This window comes from Octopus sinensis, linkage group LG2 (assembly GCF_006345805.1).
Source record: "Octopus sinensis linkage group LG2, ASM634580v1, whole genome shotgun sequence".
NCBI classification, from domain to species: domain Eukaryota; kingdom Metazoa; phylum Mollusca; class Cephalopoda; order Octopoda; family Octopodidae; genus Octopus; species Octopus sinensis.
Window position 1 is genome coordinate 184,068,794 of NC_042998.1, and position 18,789 is coordinate 184,087,582.

The window sequence follows — 18,789 nt, forward strand, 5'->3', positions numbered from 1 at the left end:
CTACCATACTCTGAGCGCCTTGTTTCCCTGGGCATGGATTCACTGAAGCTCCGGCATCTGGCGATGGACTTGGTAAACGCCCACAAAGTTATCAACCACCTCACCAACAACAACACTGAACACCTTTTTGATCACCATGTGTCCAACACACGTGGACATGCCTACAAAGTCAGAAAACAGCACAGCTCCCATGACTTTCGGAAACATTTTTTCATGCTCAGAGTTACTGAAGCATGGAATAAACTGCCTGCGTCAGTTGTTGACTGCCATGACACTGCATCCTTTAAGGCCCTCATGCTTTCTGAAATCCGCCGAAACTACACCTGATTATACATACACTTTAGATGAGTTGTAGTGCACCTGAGTACTGTACACAATGTTTTATTATTATTATCATTATTATTATTATTATTATGGCTTGGAGGACTATGATGACTGAGGGCTAACCTTTGATGGACTCCTATCTTCATGCTAAATTCATCATTGAAGTCATTTCCAAATCTCATTTTACTTACAGCAATCTTATACATAACCTGAACTGCCAGCATGAGCCATTCATCTGCACCTTGTTTCTTCAAAGCCTACCAAATTGCTAAATGTCAAATGCTTTCTTCAAATCAATGAAAGCCAGGGATAGCAATTTATCCTTGGCCGGGTATTTCCCCTGCAGTTGCCTCACTAAGAAGATTACATCTGTGTTGCCTCTTCCAGGGACAAAGCAAAACTGCATCTCATCCAGGGTCTGTTCTATCATGGATTAATTAGGCTATGATTTTCTACATGACCTTCATAACTTGATCTAGAAGTTTGATTCCCCATAGCTGTTTCTTTCTAAAGCATCACTTTTGTCCTTGATACCCACACACTTATAAACAGATAGATAGACAGACAGACAGATAGATAGATAGATAGATAGATAGATATATAGATAGATATAGATAGATAGATAGATATATATATATATATATATATATATATATTATATATATATATATATATATATATATATATATATATATATATATATATATATATATAGAGAGAGAGAGAGAGAGAGGGAGATAGTGAGTTAGAGGAAGAAAAGATCGAAGCAAAAGACCGAATTGAGACAAAAAGAAAAAGGAAATGACAGCATGAATGCATCTGTAGGGAAACTTAGAATATATAATTATTTATTGTGGTGAATGTTTGTGTGTGTGTATGTATGAAAGTATTTGTATGTGTGTGTATAAATGTGTGTGCATATGTATGCATATGTATACTGACTGTAGGAGTATGTGTGAAAGAGAGAGAGCGAGAGAGGGAGTGGGGGGCAAGTTTTTTGAGAGGGGTTTGGTGGTGCTGATAAAGGGAGTAGATTTGGTGTAAATGGTAGCAGTAGAAGTGGCCGAGCAGAACAACCAGAGGTAGTAGTGGGGTGGTTTTGATGGTGGTGGTGGTAATGGTGATCGATGGTGGCGATGGTAGGGGTGGTACAAATCTGGGTGGTGACAGTGGCGACAGTGGTGGAGTAGGGCACAGTGCTGATAGATGGGGTGGCGGAGCAGGCACAGTTGTGATGCTAGAGGTGTGTGTGTGTGGTGGGTGGTGTTGTCGTTGTTGGCGGCGGCGGCGGTGGTGGTGATTGTGCAGGTGGTGGTGATAGTGGTGGAGCATGTGCGATGTTCGTGGTGGTGGTGGGGTTGGCAGTGATGGGGTTGGTGGTGGTGATGGTGGGGTTGGCAGTGATGGGGTTGGTGGTGGTGGTGGTGGTGGTGGAGGTGGTTGTATATATTTGCAACAATAGCAAGATATCTCTTTGTTGCCTTGTTACTTGATTAGAGGCAATTTCTCAGTAAAGTAAAGTATGTATGTGTGAGTGTATTTGTGTGTGTGTGTGTCTGTGAGTGTATTTGTGAGTGTGTGTGTGAGTGTGTGTGTGTGTGTACGTGTGCACGCATGTGTGTGTGTACGTGTGCATGCGTGTGTGTGTGTATTATTGAACACATCTATCTATCTATATATATACATATATGTAAATGTGCAGATGTGTAATGTACTTTAAGCTCTGTACATGCTGCATTGCTATGTGCAGGCATCTGACATGATGCAGTAGCATAGCAGCAGTGTAGCAGCGGAGGCAGTCAAAGAAGAAGCAGTAGTTATAGTAGTATGAGTAGCAGTAGGAGTATTTAGTAGTAGTAGTAGTAGTAGTAGTAGTATGAGGAGGAGGATTAAGTAAATGGCAAATAGCTGATATGTTACTGTTTAGGAAGAGAGAAGACTTTGGAGGACATGAGGCATTACTACGGAATATTACATTATCAAAGTTATCGTCGTCATTCTCCACAGCATCGTCAACAGTTTTGTGGTCACCATCATCATCATCATCATCATCATCGCCATCACCATCGTCTTCATCCCGTTCATTGCCGTCGTCATCGCTGTCTTCTCTGTCGTTGTCACTATCATCATCATCATCAACAGCACCAGTTTCGCCACTGCCGTTACCACAACAGTCAACATTATCATCCTTACCATCGTCGTCTCTGTTGCCCTCCTCTTCATCACCGACAGCGGCATCAACAACAACAACAATAGTGTTAGCATTATTGCCATCACTATTATCATCAACTTCATCAACTCTCCATCAGCTTTCCTCATACTTTCATTATCATCATTAACTGTCATCAACAGAACATCTATCATAGCCACCACCACCACCACCACCACCACCATCACCACCACCTCCACTTCTACTACTTTTACTACTACTACCATTGGTGGTATCAGTAATGCCATTATAATTCTTAATATTATTATTGTTATAACTCTCCAAGGTGTCTGCACTATTGAAAGAAGGTGCAGCTATTGATATAATCAACTTAATTAGAGCCATTTACAAAGTGATATCACAAAAACAAAACAAAACAAAACAAAAAAATGGAGGAAAATAACAAAAAAACAAAGACAAATTCTATTAACATAAATTTGTTATTCTAAGTAATCATTCAATTTTTATTTAAAATTATAGTATGAATTATAATATTTGAAATATTTCAAACGCTGAACTCAAAAAATTAACACAAACCAATGTGACTATTTTAGCAGGCACCCTTTTTCTTTTTAGATTAAAAGTAGATCATTATCTAATTATCATGCGTAAAAGTAACGTAATTAAAACTAAATGAATAAAGAATTAGGAAGTTAAAACACGCACAATCAACATGCGGAAACAGTGAAAAATTAAGAAAAAAACAGAACAAAGTGAGAAAGATTAGGCAAAAGATTTGCTTAAATCAAAGAAAACAAACAGTAAAAAACCTATATTCTGAAGTTTCTTTTCTTTTTCTTTTTTATATTTTAGATTTCATTTTAACTTACTTTTTATTTAAAATATATACACACAAATATACATACATACATACATACACACATACACATGTACTTACATACTTAGATATCTGTCTGTCTGTCTGTCTGTCTGTCTGTCTGTCCGACCGTCCGTCTGTCAGTCTGTCTGTCTGTCAGTCTGTCAATCTGTCAGTTTGTCTGTCTATCTATCTGTCTATCTATCCATCTATCTATCTATCTATCTATCTATCTATCTATCTATCTATCTATCTATCTATCCGTCCGTGTGTCTGTCTGTCTGCCTGACTATCTGTCTGTCTGCCTGCCTGTCCGTCTGTCTGCCTATCTATCTATTGATTATCTATTCATTTATCTATCTTTCTACACACACACACATACACACACACACACACACACACACACACACACACACACACACACACATACACATTTCTCATTTTCTGAGGACGTTTAAAAAAAAGCAGTCTTAATTACAAGTAAGTTTTTTTCACATTTTCTATTTTCATTACTTTTTTCCTTTGTCCAGTAACTGCTCCCCCACTTCCTTTCATCAATTTTACATGCTCTCTCTTTCTTTCACCTTCTCTCTCTCTCTTTCTCTTTCCTTCACACACACATACACAAACACACACACACACTCACATCACACATGTACGCATGGTCATAAATGCAGACATACTCATACACAAACTTCCACTTTCCATTGTGGTGGCAGAGACTTGGGTGCACTTTATAATTCCTTCTGTCCCATTGTGAGTTTGTACCAAACAATTATCTAATAAGAAAAAAAAGGTTTACATAAAAGCCCCTAAGACAATATATATTGTAAATATCTAATGATCTAATACATTGGTCAGATTAATTTAGATTATTAAGATTGTATATTAACCGTTCATTGTAAATTGACCTTCCCTCTTTCTCTTCACATACACACACATACACGTGCATACACACACATACACATATACAGATATATATATATATATATATATATATATATATATATATATATATATATATATATATATATATATATATATATATATACCCACATACATACACAGGTACACATATATGTATAAAAGTCTATACTTTCATCTCACTCTCTTTCTGTAAATCTATCTATCTATCTGTCTATCTATCTATCTATCTATCTATCTATCTATCTATCTATCTATCTATCTATATGCACATATAATGCAGGTACATTTTTAATAAATATATAAAGTCAGTTACATACACACACACACACACACATACATACATGCCCATACACCCACACACACATGCACACATGCACACACTCATGCACATATACACACAAATATATGTACATATACATGTATATGGTATATAAATATTTCAACTAGTAGCTGATATACTGTCCCAGAGTGGTTACTGTTTTTTTTTATTTTATTTCATTTTACTAATTTTTTTTTTTTTGCTTTTGGTCCATCAGTTTTTGTCCAATGAACTGGTGTTTTATCTGTGACCACTACCAGTCAGTATTAATCACCCAGTATATACTAGCATCAAAGCAATGATCAGTACACACTAACACGCGAGTAAGTATCCAGTTGATTGCCACACGCACTGCTCTTAACAATGGATAACGACACTGTTTTGGTAAGACACTGAAAAAAGCACAACAACAACATTTCTGGATTATATTTACTAGTTTGTTGGAAGATATAAAGGGATTAAACACATCAATGGATTTAAGCCTTCACTGAAATTGTTGAGTGATGCTTGGAATATTATGAAATGCATCATTGGATTTTACTAGGTTTTGGGATTGGTTGATGCTGATAAGAGACTAAAATACATCCTGGATTCTTCTAGTTACTTCGATTGCGAAAGTAGAAGATGATGATTTTAATATTGCAAACGAAAAGAAGGATTAAGAAAGAATTGGATATGAAAAGGAACAGAGTTCAATCCCTTATGAAGACAGCAATTTCATCATGAGTTACTTTACTCTATAAAAATAAAATTAAATAAAAAAATAACAAAAATAACTTTCAAAGAAGAAAATACAGATAAAAAAAACGATGGAGGAGTGTAATTCACATTTGGGTGAGTACAAAATTTTGGATAAATTTTACATTTATTTTTGCAATATCATATCATATTAAGTGTGCACATGTTGATGAAAGCAAGAATATGTACATCTATCTATCTATCTATCTATCTATCTATCTATCTATCTATCTATCTATCTATCTATCTATCTATCTATCTATCTATCTATCTATCTATCTTTCTTTCTTTCTTTCTTTCTTTCTTTCTTTCTTTCTTCTTTCTTTCTTTCCACCTATCTGTTCATCTGTCTGCGGATGTATATATTAATATATTATTTTAATATTATTCTTACAGTGATTACCAATGTTTCAGATCTTGCGACTTTTCGCAACAGCGAACATTTGTCCACGAGAAAAGTTGTGAGACTTGAAATGTCGGTGCTGTCATAGGGGTTAGGGGTTATAATCAAATCACAAATCACAAATCACAAATCAATATAATTCTTAATAATTCTAAAATGTATTGAAATCTTTCTTGCATGACTGTTTGGTCTTCTTAGCCTTTGGGTTAAGAGTGTATGTGTGTTTGTGCATGTGTGTATGTGCCTTTAGGCTTTTCTATATATGTAGGATGTATGTAGATAGATAGGGAGCTATGTAAGTAGGTATGAGTGCATGCATGCATACTTACATACTTGTATACTTATATTTGTAACGGTGTACAGGTATGTACATTTATATATATATATATATATACATATACATTATTTAAATATATATATATATATATATATATATATATAGATATATATATATATATATATATATATATATATATATACACACATATACATATATTCAAAGATATATATATATATATGCACATACTTTATATACATGTAGAAATCTGTTGATGAACATGACCCAGGCATTATTGTCAACAGCAATGCATCAGATGAACCCGATTTCTAAAAAACATCAAAAAGGCTGGTGTCTTACCAACAATCACTAAGACCTTTGTCAGCCACTCACCAGCCATCTATTTAAAGCTATATATGGCTATAACCCCACTTCTTGTATAAAATATCGATCTACCGGAAGCTGTCCAGAGATGTGCTACCAGACGAATTCACTTTGTCGGTTCACTTTATGTCTTGAAAGTCTTTTTTTTTGTTGTTGTTTTTTTTTTTTGTGGGCAGTGATACATCAAAGATACATCAAAGCTTCAAGGTGTGGCAGCTGACTTGGTAGAAACCCACAAGATTATCTACCAGCTAGTCACTTTTTTCAATTCGGTATTTCTCCCACCTGTGGAGATGCTCATAAAATCAAAAACAACACAACACCCAGGACTTCTGGAAACATTTATTTCACATTCAGAATTGCCAAAGCATGGAATAAATTAACTGCAATGGGTTTTTTTAGCTATCAGGACATTGCTTCCATGCTTCCCAAAATGTGTCAACATCACTCCTGACATGCCTTCACAATTTTTCCCTTCCTTTTTACACTTAACTTTTCTGTGTTTTGTTTTCTTCTTTTATACATGCACTTCTTACTATCACATGCTGTCTTTCTTTACTGGACTTATTGCAACTTGTATCTCCTCTTTTACCTTTTTCTGTTGAGTCATAGTACACCTGCGTAACGTGTACAATATTAGTATTTTTGCCTTTCATCATTTTGGGGGATGATGAAATATGAAAAAAGTACCAGTTATGCACTGGAGTTGATGTAATCAACTAGCCCCATAACCTCAAATTTCAGGCCTTGTGCCTATAGTAGAAAGGATTGTTGTTACCATGATTATTATTATTATTATTTATTATTTTATATTATTATTATTATTATTATTATTATTATTATTATTATGAGATCGACTCTGCCTTTCATCCTTTCAGAGTTGATAAAACAAGTACTAGTTGAGCACTGGGATTGACTTAATTGACTTGGCCCCTTCCCCAAAACTGCTGACCTTGTGCCAAAATTTGAAACCATTTTTATTATTATTATTATTATTATTATTATTATTATTATTATTATTATTATTATACAAAATATATGCATGTATTGATAAACATGCAGTCATATATAAGTAAAGATGTATCTATGAATGCAAGTATACTCCTCCTCCTCTTTCAATTCATCATCAGTGTTTCATGTCTGTTTTCCATACTGGCATGGGTTGGAGGAGTTGTCACAGTTTAAATCATCTGTTATTGGTACCCACTGCTCCCATGGACTAGTGTTTGTGTGTATCATTTGGTTTGGTTTCTATGGTTGGATACCCTTCCTCTCAATAACTACTTTACTAAATGTACAGGGCATATCTTTTTGTGGTGCCAACTTTCTCTGCCTATTTACTGACCAAATTTTTGTGTGTACAGGGTACATTTTTCATGGTACTAACACTAGAGAGATTGTTATGCTCCCCAATCTCTCTAGAAGTGGCACAATTTGATAGCTTTGTCTCCTGACACTAGCTGGAAAGTGAAGAAAGGTACACAGGAAGAGTAGAAAGTACTTGGTAGCCTAAAGACGTGAACTGAAGAGGAGGAAGGGGAGGATGAGGAGGAGGAGGGAATTGCACAAGATAGAAAGTGGGGGAGCAGTGACAACAGTACAAAGATGGGTGAGAGGAGCATGTGTATAGGTGAGCAGTCATTCAAAAACTTAGGATGTATACATTTGGTTATAGGAGAGAACTTAGAGATAGATAGATAGATAGATAGATAGATAGATAGATATAGATAGATAGATAGATACATACATACATACATAGATAGATAGATACATAGATAGATAGGTAGGTAGATAGGTAGGTAGGTAGATAGATAGATAGATAGATAGATGATAGATTGATAGATAGATAGATAGATAGATAGATAGATAGATAGATAGATAGATAGATAGATAGATAGATAGATAGATAGATAGAGAGAGAGAGAGAGAAGAGAGGGAGAGTGAGTGATTACATTAGATGGGCCAGAATGAGGGTCAGGGGAGCAAGAATAAAGTATAAGAGGCAGGATTCTTTTTGGTATAAATTGAGTAATTGCCAATTGCAGAAGTAGGTAATGAGATAAAGGAAAGGGTAGGTGATGGTTGGCAACAGAAGTGACCTAGTGGAGAGAAACTATAGGATATTGGGTAGAAGGATGTGGGTGGTCTGACGCAGTCTCTCAAACACAGGTCTATGAAGAGTGAGCCAGGTAGGACGGGGAGAATGAGGAATAGAGTGGTATGAGTGAGGAAGGAGAGCTATAGGTAGAAAAGAGGAGACAGAGTGCAAGGTGAGAGGGGCTGCAGGCGATAGGCTTGGCGTGTACAAGAAATATCTCAGCCTCTAAATAATGTACCTGTGTCAGGGCGCATTACAACATGAGTGCTCAGTGTTTCTGCTGCAACACTGCATATAACCAACCAAAATGGTCCTTTGTCATCCCATGAGATGTAGTATATTCAGATCAATAGTTTTCACTACTTGTCCCAAGTCTTTCTTGTTTCCCACTATATACATATATATATATATATATATATATATATATATATATATATATATATAATATATATATATAATACATTTATATATATATGTATGTAGTATGTATGTATGTATGGTATGTATGTATGTATGTATGTATGCGTGCATGCGTGTGTATGTGTGTGTTATGTTTTGTGTGTGTGTGTGTTGTGTGTTGTTTGTGAGTGCATGTGTGTATTTGTATATACACAGTCACACACATGCTTGCATACATACATACATACATACATACATATATATTTCTGGGTTCAGTCTTACAGCATGGCACCTTGGGCAAGTGTCTTCTACTATAGCCTCGGGCTGACCAAGGCCTTGTGAGTGGATTTGGTAGAAGGAAACTGAAAGTAGCCTTTCTCATCTATCTATCTATCTATCTATCTGTCTGTCTGTCTATCTCTGTGTATGTCTATATGTCTTTGTCTGTGTTTGTCTCCTCATACGACTGCTTGATAAATTGCGTTGAGCTGTTTACTTCCCCATAACTTTGTGGTTCACCAAAAGACACCGATAGAATGAGTACAAGGCTTATAAAAACAAAAAGGAGTACTGGAATCTATTTATTTGACTATAAAATATTCTTCAAGGCATTGCTCTAGCATGGTCACAGTCTGATGACTGAAACAAATGAAAGATGAAAGATAAAAGATATATATTATAATGTGTTTGAACCATTCCATTAAGTGTAAATGAGGTAAATGTTTTCAAAAGCCCTTGACCTTATGTGTGTGAGGAATGTAGCAAAATATGTAAAAGGATGTCAGTGAATAAAGACAAAAGATATTGCGTGTGGTAAGAAGTTTGTTTCTCAACCACATGGTTCTAGGTTCAGTCCCACTGCATGCCACCTTAGGCAAGTGTTTCTTACTATGGCCTCGGACCGACCAAAGATTTTGTGAGTTGATTTGGTAGATGGAAACAGAAAGAAGCCGGTCATGTAAGCACACACACACACACACACACATATATGTATATATATATAATATGTACATGTATTTGTGTGTGTTTTGTGTCTTTGCGTCTTGACAATTGATGTTGGTGTGTTTATGTCCCCATAACACAGAAGTTTGGCAAAGAAGACTGATAGAATAAGTACTAGGCTTACAAACTATAAGTTCTGGAGTAAATTTCTTCGATGAAAACACTTTCAGGTGGTGCTCCAACATGGCCACAGCCAAAATGACTGAAACATGTAAAAGAGCAAAAGAATAAAAGAGTAAGTTGTTTAAGGACCCTATAATATTTCAGAAAGAACACCTCTTTCCTATTACAAAATAGAAAAACAAAATAAAAAAGAACAAAAAAACTCCAACTAATCATATAGTCTGCAGAAATGTGTTGTTATCGGCAGGCTGTTCTAGCGAGTTCGTTGTTGTGATAGAAATTTTTTGAAATAGTTTCAGTACCACATGTGTTGGTAGAATTGTGTGGCTTGTTGATGTGGATTGCATCAGCATACAAGCACAGGTGTGGCTGTATGGTATGCTTCCCAACCACATGATTCTGGGTTCAGTCCCGCTGTGTGACACCTTGGGCAAGTGTCTTCTACTATAGTCTCGCGAGTGGCTTTGGTAGATGGAAACTGAAAGAAGCCTGCTGAATATATATATAGAAGAGCGTAGACTCGAAACGTAAAAGACTTTTCCTATTCCTGAGCATTATACTAATACATCGTTTGTTTTGTACACCACCTGTCTTCGTTTTTTTGTTTTTTTCGTAAACTCTCCCTATATATATATATATATATTATATATATATATATATATATATATATATATATATATATATATAATGTATGTAGTATGCATATATGTGTGTTGTGTGTGTGTGTATTGTGTGTGTGTGTCTGTGTTTGTCACCCCTCCCAGCATTGCTTGACAACCAATGTTGGTGTGTTTACATCCTCATAATTTAGCAGTTCAGTAAAAGAGACCAATAGAATAAGTACTAGACTTACAAAGAATAAAACCTAGGATTGATTTCTTCAACTAAAACCCTCAAGGCAGAGCCCCAGCCCAATGATTGAAACAAGTAAAGCAGAATATTATACATGTGTATGTATATATATATATATAATATATGTATATATATATATATAATATATATATATATATATATATATATACACATATATATATATATGCATTATATATATAATATATATATATATATTATCATCATCATCATCATCATCATTTAGCGTCCGTTTTCCATGCTAGCATGGGTTGGACGGTTCTACTGGGGTCTGTGAAGCCAGAAGGCTTCATCAGGCCCAGTCAAATCTGGCAGTGTTTCTACGGCTGGATGCCCTTCCTAACGCCAACCACTCCGTGAGTGTAGTGGGTGCTTTTACGTGCCACCCGCACTGGTGCCAGACAGAGCTGGCAAACGGCCACGAACGGATGGTGCTTTTTATGTGCTACCGGCACGAGGGCCAGGCGAGGCTGGCAACGGACACGAAACGGGGCGGTGCTGGCAACGGTCGCGAAACGGAAAGTTCTCTTACATGCCACCGGCACTGGTAACACATCTGCAATTTCCATTGATCGATTTCGATTCTGATCCTCACTTGCCTCAATGGGTCTTCACAAGCAGAGTTTCGACATGCCACCGGCACTGGTAGCACATCCGCAATTTCCATTGATCGATTCGATTCTGATCCTCACTTGCCTCAACACGTCTTCACAAGTAGAGTTTTGTGTCCCAAGAAGGGAAGTATGCATACGTAGGCTGGCTCCATCCCATGTAGAAGGCCACGGGTTGTGGACTCACTTGTCCTGCCGGGTCTTCTCGCGCACAGCACACTTCCAGAGGTCTCGGTCTCTAGTCATTTCCTCAGTGAGACCTAAAGTTCGAAGGTCGTGCTTCACCACCTCGTCCCAGGTTTTCCTGGGTCTGCCTCTTCCACAGGTTCCCTCAACCGCTAGGGTGTGGCACTTTTTCACACAACTATCTTCATCCATTCTCGCCACATGACCATACCAGCGCAACGTCTCTCTTGCACACCACAACTGATGCTTCTTAGGTCCAGCTTTTCTCTCAAGGTACTTACACTCTGCCGAGTGTGAGTACCGGCATTACACATCCATCGGAGCATACTGGCTTCATTTCTAGCGAGCTTACGCATATCCTCAGCAGTCACGGCCCATGTTTCACTGCCATGTAGCATGGCTGTTCGTACACACGCATCATACAGTCTGCCTTTCACTCTGTGCGAGAGGCCTTTTGTCACCAGCAGAGGTAAGAGCTCTCTGAACTTTGCCCAAGCTATTCTTACTCTAGCAGTTACACTTTCAGCACACCCACCCTCGCTGCTGACTTGGTCACCTAGGTAACGGAAACTATCAACTATTTCTAGTTTTTCTCCCTGGAAAGTGACGGAAGTTGGTCTCAGAGCATTTTCAGTGTTTATTGTTCCTGAGCATCTGCCACATACAAAAACCATCTTCCTAGTTAGCCTTCCTTTGACATTGCTGCATCTCTTATGTGTCCATAGCTTACACTTGGTGCATCTTATAGAGTTTCTACCTACACCTTTTCTACAGATCGAGCAGGGCCATCTACCTGAAGGTGTTTGTGATTTGTCTACCTTCCTACTGATTACGACTTTGGTTTTAGCTAAATTGACTCTGAGGCCCTTCGATTCTAATCCTTGTTTCCACACCTGAAACTTCTCCTCCAGTTCTGATAGCGACTCAGCAATTAGAGCAAGGTCATCAGCATAGAGGAGCTCCAAGGGCATCCTTGTCTTGAATTCCTCCGTTATTGCCTGGAGGACTATGATAAATAGGAGGGGGCTGAGTACTGAGCCTTGGTGGACCCCTACCTCTACCCGGAATTCTTCACTGTACTCATTTCCAACCCTCACCCTACTAGCGGCGTCCCTATACATGGCCCGCACAGCTCTCACTAACCATTCATCTATCCCTAGTTTTCTCATTGCCACCAGATAAGGGATCGGGGGACCCTGTCGAAGGCTTTCTCCATGTCAACAAAAGCCAGGTACAGGGGCTTATCTTTGGCTAGGTATTTCTCCTGCAGCTGCCTTACCAGGAATATAGCATCAGTAGTACTTTTCCCTGGCACAAACCCAAACTGCATCTCATCTAAACTAACTCTCTCTTAATTAGTTGGCTATGACCCTCTCCGTAACCTTCATCACCTGGTCCAACAGCTTGATACCTCTGTAGTTATTTGTATCTATATAAAATATGTGCATGTATAATATATATCATATATATATATATATGTGTATACATATGTATATATGTGTGTGTGTATAAAAAAATGAATTTATATATATATATATAATATATATATATATGTCTTAATGTATATTATCAATATTATGAGCATGCAAAGCAATTAGAATCAAAACAGTGAAATGTATATTCGCTCTTAAGATGCTTCTGCTGACTTGGATACGGAAACCGCTTAAAGTAGATTCATATCAGAGTCTGTCGGAATGTATTAACATTAAATACACATCATTGTGTGTGTATGTGTGTGTGTGTACACGTACAAATGTATATGTATATAATATATATATATATAATATATAATATATATGTATACATACACACATATACATGCACATATTATGTGGTGTAAATGTATACCTATGTAACTATATCTATATCTATCTATCTATCTATCTATCTATCTATCTATCTCTCTATCTATCTCTCTATCTGTTGACTCTCTTTCTCTCTCTCTCTCTCTATATATATATATATATATGTGTGTGTATATTATATATATATATATATATATATATATATATATATATATATATCATCATCATCATCATCGTTTAACGTCCGCTTTCCATGCTAGCATAGGTTGGACGATTTTGACTGAGGGCTGGCAAACCAGATGCCTGCAACAGGCTCCAATCATGATCTGGCAGAGTTTCTGCAGCTGGATGCCCTTCCTAATGCCAACAACTCCGAGAGTGTAGCGGGTGCTTTTACGTGCCACTGGCATGGGGGCCAGTTTGGTGGTACTGGCAGCAACCTCACTTGAATCTTTTTACACATGTCACCAGCACAGGTGCCAGTAAGGCGATGCTGGTAATGACCACACTCGAATGGTGCCTTTTACATGCCACCGGCACGGAAGCCAGTTAGTCGCTCTGGCAACGATCATGCTCGATTGGTGCTCTTGGTTCCCTACTAACATGGATGCCAGTCATCGAATTTGAATTTGATTTTGATTTTGATTTCACTTGGCTCAAAAGGTCTTTGCAAGCAGAGTTTTAGTGTCCAAAGAAGGAAAAGGTACGCATAAGTGGACTGGTTATGCTCCTGGCATTCGCCACGAGGTTATGGTCTCATTTGGCTTGCTGAGTCTTCTCAAGCACAGCATATTTCCAAATGTCTCGGTCACTAGTCATTTCCTTGGTGAGGCCTAATGTTCGAAGGTCGTGCTTCACCACTTCATCCCAGGTCTTCCTGGGTCTACCTCTTCCACAGGTTCCCTCAACCGCTTAGGGTGTGGCACTTTTTCACACAACTATCCTCATCCATTCTCGCCACATGACCATACCAGTGCAGTCGTCTCTCTCACACATCACATCTGATGCTTCTTAGGTCTAACTTTTCTCTCAAGGTACTTACACTCTGTCGGGTATGCACACTGACATTGCACATCCATTGGATCATACTGGCTTCATTTCTTGTGAGCTTACGCATGTCCTCAGCAGTCACAGTCCATGTTTCACTGCTGTGTAGCATGGCTGTTCGTACACAAGCATCATACAGTCTACCTTTTACTCTGAGCGAGAGGCCCTTTGTCACCAGAAGAGGTAAGAGCTCTCTGAACTTTGCCCAAGCTATTCTTATTCTAGCAGCTACACTTTCAGCGCACCCTCCCCGGCTACTGACTTGGTCACCTAGGTAATGGAAGCTATCAACTACTTCTAGTTTTTCTCCCTGTTCTCTGCACATTTTCAGTGTTTACTGCTCCCGAGCATCTGACACATACAAAAACTATCTTCCCAGTTAGCCTTTCTTTGATATTACTGCACTTCTTATGTGTCCATCGCTTACACTGAGTACATGAAAACACAAAGAGAAAACACAACAATGCAAGGACGTGAAACAAGTATAGTATTATTGGATGCTCAAGAAAGAAGGAAAGAAGGAGGGTTTAATGTTTTGAGCAGAGATCTTCATCAGAAACATAGGAAAAGGAAAGATCCAAAGAAGGGAAGATGGAGGAAAAAAAATCGCCAAAATGGTACACACGCGGTCACATTTTGAATGTGTATATATATATATATATATATATATATATATATACCACCATTCCTGCTTTCCATGCTAGCATGGGTTGGATGATTTGACTGAGGTCTGGCAAACCAGATGGCTGCACCAGACTCCAATCTGATCTGACAGTTTCTACAGCAGGATACCCTTCCTAACGCCAACCACTCAGAGAGTGTAGTGGGTGCTTTTACATGCCACTGGCATGAAGGCCAGTCAGGCAGTACTGGCAACGGCCATGCTCAAATGGAGTTCTTTACGTGCCACCTGCACAGGCGCCAGTCCAGTGGCACTGGCAATGACCTTGCTTGAATGTTGTTTCTTGTGCCACCGGTACAAGTGCCAGTTAGGCTAACGCTGGTAACAATCACACTCAAAAGGTGCTTTTTACATGCCACTGGCACAAACGCCAGTTAGCCTCTTTGGCAACGGTCACGCTTGGATGGTGCTCTTAGCACTCCACTAGCACGGGTGCCAGTCATCAAATTTGATTTCGATTTCACTTGCCTCAATAGGTCTTTGTAAGCAGAGTCTTCTCTTGGGCATACCATATTTGTTTTCCCTCTTAAATCCAATGTTTTTCACAGTTCATTTGCGATCTTTTGTATACTACCCCAGATAGTCATGACCACATTGTCACATAAAACCAGCCTCAAACATTTCTCTTATGTGCTGGAGAACCATAATAAAGAAGATGGAACTGTGGACTAAATCTTAGTGGATATTTGCCAGCACTTTTCTTCACTGAACTGATTGCTAACTTTCATCTTCCTAGTGGCATTTCTGTACATGGTTTACACACCTCTCCATCCCTCAAAAGCTATTCATTTACACCTAGTTTTCTTAACAATCACTAGACAAAGAGAATATGGTACTCTGCCAAATGCCTTTTCCAGGCCAGTAAAATGTTAGCAGTAGTGGCTTATTCTTAGCTTATAACTTTTGTAGATGTTTCACTAAGAACAGGGAATTTATGGTTCCCCGTCATCCATTCTGGCACAAACCCATATATCTATGTTTCACCATCATTGTCATTTTAGATGCACTTTCTAGGTTGGCAAAAGTTGGATGGAACATTACAGTGTGAGTCAATTCTTATTTAGACCTACTGCCCTCCCAGATGAGTCAGATGACCACATCTTAGTTGCAGGTTTCAGTTCAGGCTTAAATTCAATGGCTCGATGCCCTTCATCATCATCATCATCATCATCATCGTTTAACGTCCGTTTTCCATGCTAGCATGGGTTGGACGGTTTAACTGGGGCCTGGGAAGCCAGAAGGCTGCGCCAGGCCCAGTCTGATCTGGCAGTGTTTCTACAGATGGATGCCCTTCCTAACGCCAACCACTCCACTCCGTGAGTGTAGTGGGTGCTTTTTACATGCCACCTGCACAGGTGCCAGACGAGGCTGGCAAACGACCACGATCGGATGGTGCTTTTTACATACCACTGGCACGGGGGCCAGACGAGGCTGGCAACGGCCACAATCGGATGGTGCTTTTTACGTGCCACCGGCACGGAGGCCAGTCGGGGCGGCGCTGGCAATGGCCACATTCGGATGATTCTCTAACGTGCCACCGGCACTGGTATCACAGCTACAATTTCCAATGATGTTGATTGATTTCGATTTTGATTTTGATTTTCTTAACATCAATTACTTTACAGTGTGTATTGGGTGTATTTTACAATGGAACCAACACTGAAGAGGTTGTCATATCTTCAACAAGATGAAGGGGGTTTCTCCGTCATGCCATTATTTTTGCTAAACTACTTTACATAGTATACTGGGAGTGGCGTTGTCCTGAACACTCCTCGATGTGTTCATTCATCCAAGGCTATGCGTAAGAGGAGGAATGTGAACGGAAGTGAGATTGATTACCTGGAAAGAGAGGTGGAGGAAAAAGAGTATGACCTCAGAAACAGGATGGTTTAGATGAAAGAGTGGCAGAGGGGATGGGAGAGAGAGAGTGTTAATAAACTGCATCAATCAAGTCTGTTGCAGTCAGACTATGTATCTTCACACACACACACACCACACACACACACACACACACACACATGTATTTATGCATATACGTGCATGTGTGTATAGGTAATAACAGTCTTTAGAGGCATATATTTTAGGAGTTTTATGATTTAATTATAAGTTAAAATAGATTTTATCAAGGATTAGTCCTTGTTGAGGATTATCTGCTGATGTTCTTATCAGAAATATACATACATACACACATACATACAAACACACATATATATATATACATATATGTATACATACATATATATATATGTATATACACACACACACACACACACATATATATGTATATATAATGGGAAGGTTTATGAAAATACACAAAAGACGAAGGCAGGTGGGGTACAAACAAACAAATGTATTAGTATGGCGCTCAGGAATAGAAATAGAACAAGTATGTATATATATATATATATATACATATACATATATATATATATACATATATGTATATATATATATTTATATATTTATATATACACACACACATACATACACACATATACACACACTTATTATCGTCATTGTTGTTATCATCATCATGGCCATCATTGTCGTTATCCTTATCACATTATCATCACTAGTGTTACCAATTCAGTAGTTAAAATCTCTTTTATTAGGTGTTTGCTATCAGTTGTTTTTAAATCCATTTGGTTAATATTGTCAGCCAAACAACAAACAGAAATCACTCTCACAGAATTAACGTTAATGCAATTAGTATATCTTTCATTAATAAAATACAGTTTGGATGAGTTCTCTTCATTGATTGATCAAGCTGTTAGCTAAAAGAAAAGATTATTGTCTATTATTTCAAAATACACAGGTCAGCAAAAGTCTTATGCTTTGATGTAAAGGTATGTAGTTAAATGGTTAGGGCATTTAGCACATTATTGTAAAGTCGTGAGTTCAGTTCCAGGTGGCTTGTGGTGTACTTGAGCAAAGTACTTTATTTCACACAGCTCCAGTCCACTCAGCTGGCAAAATTGAGCTGTACATGTAATTCAAAGGGTCAGCCTTGTCACATTCTATGTCACACTGAATCTCCCTGAGAAATATGTTAAGGTATGCTTGTCAGTGTAGTGCTCAGCTATTTGCATGTTAGTTTCATGAGCAGACTGTTCCATTGATTGGATCGACTGAAATCCTTGTTGTTGTAACTAATGGTGTGCTAGCTATGTGACTGATAGAAATGCATCTTCCTCAATTTCCATTTCAATTTTTCTGTTGTAATACAGATTCCGTACAATTTCATCTTAGGAGGTAACAAATGAAACTCTTTGAAAATTTGTTTAGCAATTTCACCCATCCTCTGTTCATCTCTTTCACGACATTTTACCCACTTGAAATGATTTTGATTAATTGTACAAAAGCTGGTCAAGATTTATCCAGATAAGAAGTGAAAGGCTTCCATTTGAGCCTGGCATACACAGCTCTAAACATCAACATTCAGTTATGACTACATTATTGACAATACTCAAATAAGACCAAATAATTATCAAGGATTCTCTGAAAGCAAGTAGTGTATAGTGTGGCTCCAGCTGAATTTTGAACCACTGCTCTTAGATTTTCCCAGTTC

At 38.0% G+C, this 18,789-nt stretch overlaps 1 protein-coding gene across 2 annotated transcripts in view; it reads left to right on the top strand.

Annotated features, from left to right (window-relative positions):
* The first annotated feature begins 3,723 nt into the window (after nucleotides 1-3,723).
* The window catches only part of LOC115226965 (tetraspanin-33-like), a 194,048-nt gene continuing 178,982 nt past the window's right edge, over nucleotides 3,724-18,789 (top strand). The window contains exons 1-2 of one of the 2 annotated variants that reach the window (XM_036500532.1): nucleotides 3,724-3,830; nucleotides 4,814-5,430. In XM_036500532.1, the coding sequence (XP_036356425.1) occupies nucleotides 5,406-5,430 (25 nt within the window). In that variant the 5' untranslated portion in view covers nucleotides 3,724-3,830; nucleotides 4,814-5,405. Of the gene's footprint in view, nucleotides 3,831-4,614; nucleotides 5,431-18,789 lie in introns of those variants that run through there. The other variant, XM_036500533.1, reaches the window with a different exon arrangement.